General features: G+C 44.8%; 1 protein-coding gene across 1 annotated transcript; it reads left to right on the top strand.

The window, feature by feature from the left end:
- Nucleotides 1-1,390: 1,390 nt before the first annotated feature.
- LOC125556250 lies at nucleotides 1,391-4,647 on the top strand. The gene is made up of 3 exons (XM_048719022.1): nucleotides 1,391-2,790; nucleotides 2,892-3,112; nucleotides 3,859-4,647. The coding sequence occupies exons 1-3, from the start codon at nucleotides 1,530-1,532 to the stop codon at nucleotides 4,462-4,464; spliced, it is 2,088 nt and encodes a 695-aa protein (XP_048574979.1). The 5' UTR covers nucleotides 1,391-1,529; the 3' UTR covers nucleotides 4,465-4,647.
- The last annotated feature ends 525 nt before the right edge of the window (nucleotides 4,648-5,172 follow it).

The raw sequence follows: 5,172 nt of genomic DNA, 5'->3' as shown, positions 1-5,172 counted from the left end.
TGTGGGTAAGGTGGCGCTTTTTCTGAATCGGATGGCACAACGGCATCAAGGATGATCTTGCGGCACAATGATGGGACAGTCGTATTGGCTGCGTACATGTATTTGTTCAATTGTAATGATGCACAACAATGATGCAAGGCATGACTCTTGTACTACAACACACCGAGCTTCCGGTCATCGTGCAGTCAGACACTATCTATCTTCAAAGATGAGTCTCTTTCGGTCACCACATGGTCATTTTGCCATGGAGACCATTGCCCTGAGAGAGGGTTGCGAGTTTATTCCACAAAACTTCACCGTACCCAGAATAGAGTTGCAGATTGCTTAGAGAGATACAACCCTACTGAATGTAGCACAACTAACTGACTACACAAAGGGCCCACGTGTAGTGAGGATTTCTTGTCTCTCAATTGTAACTATCATTTTGGAATAGAACTCTTGTTACTCCTGCAAAAGAAAAAAACAAGTGAGAAATAAATTGGGGGTGGGGGTGTGTTGCAGGTTTTCCAGGCATTAGGGCATGTACAATGGTGCTATCTTAGGGGTGCCACGTAGGATAAATAATGAGGTGGAGAAGAGAGAACTCATAAGAGAAGATTTGTCTTCTCTTATTTAAGATAAGACAAGAAATGATCTCTTAGCACAATATGTCTCACCATATTTTTAGAAATTGCTAGTTATTGAAGATAGGGCTAAGAGATGATCCATTGTAGACATTTTTCTTTGTCATCTCTAAATTACATGCAAAACTTAAGATAAGACTATCTTATCAACCATTGTACATGCCCTTACTCCTCTTGTATTTTTTAGAACTATTAGTAAATGTGTACGTGCAATGCACGTTGATATTAGGCAATATATTAATTGCACGTGGATATCAGGTAGGATATCATCTTGCATGCTAGTTATGTGATTAATTCTAACATTTTTATTTGGTACTATGATATTAATTACACGCTAAATATGTTGAGCGCTCGCCATTGAAGCAGTCTAGGTCGTTGGATTGACCTTGTTTGATGATCAAGATTATTTAGATCTGCCTCTTTGTGTCTTTTTATATTGGTATAGATATAGATATAGATTATTACTCCTCTAGCTAGGTCCTTGGGAAGCCTTTCTCGAGTTGAGTATTAAAAAAAGGAAATCTAATATATTTTTTGAGGAAAAAAATGATATCTAATATTTTTAGGCCAAAAAAGGAAACCTAAATGCTCCAGCACATCTAACACGTCGCTAATGGGCCAAGGTGGGGCGGGCTTGTCTGAATCTGAATTGAAACGAGGCAGGCAGGCCTGCCTAACCGAACTTGGCACGGGGCCAATATATTATTTCTGTCGTGGAGGAACTGGGCTCAAAGCCCTGGACATATATCTGCCCCGGACTAGCTACCGCCACCCTGCGGAGGTGTTTGTTCCTTTTAGTCGGTCGTCTAGGGTTTCCTTCCCGTGCAAGAAGGCAGAGGGGCGGCGGCGACGACGAATCCAGTCCAGAAAAGAAAGAAGGGAGAGGGGCGGCGGCGGTGAATCCAGATGGAGATGGAGTCGTCGAGTGTCGAGTCTTGTGAGCCGGGGGAAAGATCTGTGGCGGGGAAGATATCAAAGATGGGGGGAACAGGGAAGGCGGTGGTGGCGATGGCGACGACGGGGAAGAAGACATATGAGCAGGCGTTTCTGGCGACGACGGGGAAGCAGATATCGTTGCAGGCGTTGCTGGGGACGATGGGGAAGAAGACATCTAAGCAGGAGTTGCTGGCGACGACGGGGAAGACATCTAAGCAGGAGTTGCTGCCGACGGGGAAGACTGCGGGATCTGAAGTGCGGAAGGCGGTGGTGTTGTTGATGCAGGATGCGAGCTTGCGTGGAGGGGCGGGTGATGTGAGAGAGACGAGGGAGCGCCTGATTGGCCAGTCTCTGGAGGCTCTGTCGAATGCAGAAATGTTGGCCTCACTTGAAGAGGAGGAAGCAAGGAGAATGATAGCTAAGGAAGCCAAAACTGATCTAAATGCCTACCAAGTCTGTGATCAGGAGGAGGAGGAGGAGGCGCCGGAGCTCGTGGTGCAGATTATGGCGGATGATGACGATGAATATGTTAAGTGTGAAGCAGCAGCTTCTGAAGAGGCATATGATCCAGCCTTTATTCTCGAGAAGAATGACACGATGACGACGATGATCCTAGCGGACCCCGCTAGGGGGGAAATTGGCCTGGCTGAGGAGGTGGCTGTGGCGGCTAAAAGTGGACAGCAGAAGAATAGAGTTAATCTGTTGACTGAAGAATTTTTGGAGCTACTGGAGGAGGAGGAAGCAGGGAGAAAGATAGCTCACAAAGCCAGCACTGATCCAAATGCCTACCAAGCCTGTGCTCAAGCGGATGATGATTGGTCTGACAAGGAGGAGCAGCATGAGGCGATGGAGCTCCTGAAGCACAATATGGCGGATGACGATGATGCGTCTGCCAAGTTTGAAGCAGTGGCGCCTGAAGAGGCTACTGGGGATGAGATAAGGATGATGAGGATCTCTGAGGAAGCGGCCGAGGTAGCTGCTGAGGAGATGATGATGATGGGATTTGGGGGGCTGGCTGAGGAGGCGGCTGAGGAGGCGGCTGAAAGTTGGGAGCAGAAGAGGAAGAGGAGAGGTGACCTGTCGATTGATGAAATGATGGCTAGAACGAGAGAGATGGTAGGGAAAGTGCCTGAGGAGGCCAACACTGATCATAATGCCTACTGTGCCCGTGTTTACCGTAAAGATTGGGACTGGCTCTTTGCCCCACTCTACGGTCCCTTCGACAAGACCAGTAAGTGTCCTCCTCCTCCAGCCCTATCCTAGCTTTGCTGCTGCTCTTAATAGCATACGCCTCCTATTAGTATATCACTGACTGCGTTATTTGCCATGCAGCGTCTATCCCACCCTCGTGTTGCAGCCACCATCACCGTAACTCCTTGGCCAGGCCACAGCAAACTCTTCAGATCTTCTCAATCAAAGTCGGAAAGATAAAGAAGCCCCTAATGTGGCCATTGCATGTTTTTGGTTCAGTCGCTGTACGGGATAAGGTGGATCACAATCGCATTATGGTCTTCCATCGCCAAAGGGAGAACTGCCAAACCCTCACCAAGAAGGTTTGTTATCCTTGCTACTCCATGCGTACACACACGGCTTCATTGGTCTCTACTTTCAACTAACTTCATGATAAGAGTAGGCATATGATTTGAAACACAAAGCAGTGCCTTCTGCTTGGGTTGCATTAGTATGAATATGAGATTATGCTCTTAAATTTGAGTTGCTCTAACTATAGTTGTCGATGTGGGCATGTACAGTACATGTATAACCTTGCAAAGTGTGTGGTATAAATTTGATGTATTAAACAAACGCCAACAATCACCGAGGAGCTTTGAATACTCCGTGCATGAATACTATTTGGTCTGTTGTTCAGCTAACTTCAATTATTTGCGCACAAGTCTGGTTTGTCTAGAGATTCTAGACATATCTGTTATGGTTTATGCTTTCATTATGCTACTCAACGTTTTCCTCTTCTTTGGCATAACTTGTTAATTTTGCTTCCTTCCATCAATCTTAAATTGCTGTGATAATTTGAAAAGGCTTGCTCACCTTACATAACTTGCCTGCTCATGCCTCCTGGCTAATTTTGCTCAACATAAGTTGGTTGTGCGGTATTTGCCTGCAGCAATAAGTTTCTAATTAAGTTTAGGAACAAGTCCCAGTTAAGAAGTGGTTCATGTATAGGTTGACACTTGTCTTTGTCAAAATGGTGTGGTTTGGGTACATTCGACTGTTGATGGTCCCAGTCTTATTATTATAACTGAAGGATTACTATTTACGCAACCATATATTGCATGCTATGCAGGATCGGTCTCTTATGCTGACGGGTCCCACTCGTGGAGTTGTGGTGGATGTACATCCTACGTATATTGAAGTTGATCTGAAGGTTAAGGGCACCACTGAATCGGAGGACATGGATTTAAGCTATTTAGTAGTTGCGTCTTCTCCTGGCGGCCCGTCTTATCGTGCTGAAGCTAGCAAGCGTAGCACATTGGAGTTGACATATGTTCGAATGTACGACTCTGTGGAAGCTGCAATCAGTGTGAAATTGAAAAAAGATGGGTCATGGCCTGGTTGCCGAGGTTTATTTACTGCCAGTACAGCTAGTTTAGAAGACATGGAAATCTTGTTGCTTGCTTTTAAAGGTGATAGATTGCCAGTTGATGGTAAAGGAATGATTGAGTTTTCACGCCGTGTAGTCAGCGTCGAGCTTCGCGGTAAGCTAATATTTTCGGCGAAGGCACTGCAAGGTAGTGATGAGAAAGGTGTGAGAAGAGTTCGCAAGACTTTTACTCCCAAAAGAGCTGGTAAAAGCAAGGAGAATATTAAGATTGGTTCCTGTGAGATGGAGGTAACTGTGACATGGTCCCTTCTTCCGAGTTGCAAGTTTGACTATGATAGTTCTTTGTAGAGAGCTTAAGGTTGGCTTCCGTGTTCTCTTCTCTGGCAATCTGGTGTAACTGTCTTTGCTGTTATGCTGTGTTATAATCCAGTGGTACTCTAATGGACGGTTGTCAAGTTGTCTGAAGTGATATTCTGTACTTATGACACTATTATGAGTATGCTTTAGTATCAATTGCTGCCTCTAAAGAGAAGCTTATATTCGTTAATAATCTCATTGCAATAGGTCCCTTAGAATGTTATTTTGATTTGTGACGGCACAGCATCCTCATCCCTTTCAAATTGATGCGCTTTTTTAAAGCTAAATTTACATCCGGTGAGCTCGGCCCCCTCTCGTTTCTCTGGCGTGAGGGCCTGTATGCGTTGGTTGGGCGGCCAACTGAGCTGGTGATGTTGGCTTATTAGGCCTTCTCAGATAGGGGTCAAACTTTGGTCATAAATTTAATTTGTATTTATATATCAATACAAGTAGTCCTGTTGCAACGGGAGAAAAAAAAAGACGTGTTTGGTTGTTGGCTGGGTTTTGGTTGTTAGCCGGGTTTAGGATTGATGATATAACTGATGGATCAATTGACAACATAGATTTTTGGGGACATGATTTCTTTGTCAAAAGATTGGGTGAACAACTATTCCCTCCATCTCATAATGTAAGATGTTTTTTTTCATTGTTTTTGATATAGCTGACCACTCATCTCAAGTGATAATGTAAGACTCATCT

The sequence above is a fragment of the Triticum urartu genome, chromosome 5 (assembly GCF_003073215.2).
Source record: "Triticum urartu cultivar G1812 chromosome 5, Tu2.1, whole genome shotgun sequence".
Taxonomy (NCBI): Eukaryota; Viridiplantae; Streptophyta; class Magnoliopsida; order Poales; family Poaceae; genus Triticum; species Triticum urartu.
This window is presented reverse-complemented; position numbering and strand designations above follow the sequence as displayed.

Coding starts and splice junctions, on each gene's coding strand:
- LOC125556250 (XM_048719022.1), top strand. CDS start 1,530: ATGGAGATGGAGTCGTCGAGTGTCGAGTCTTGTGAGCCGGGGGAAAGA. Junction 2,791..2,891: donor CGGTCCCTTCGACAAGACCA/GTAAGTGTCCTC, acceptor TTTGCCATGCAG/CGTCTATCCCACCCTCGTGT. Junction 3,113..3,858: donor GCCAAACCCTCACCAAGAAG/GTTTGTTATCCT, acceptor CATGCTATGCAG/GATCGGTCTCTTATGCTGAC.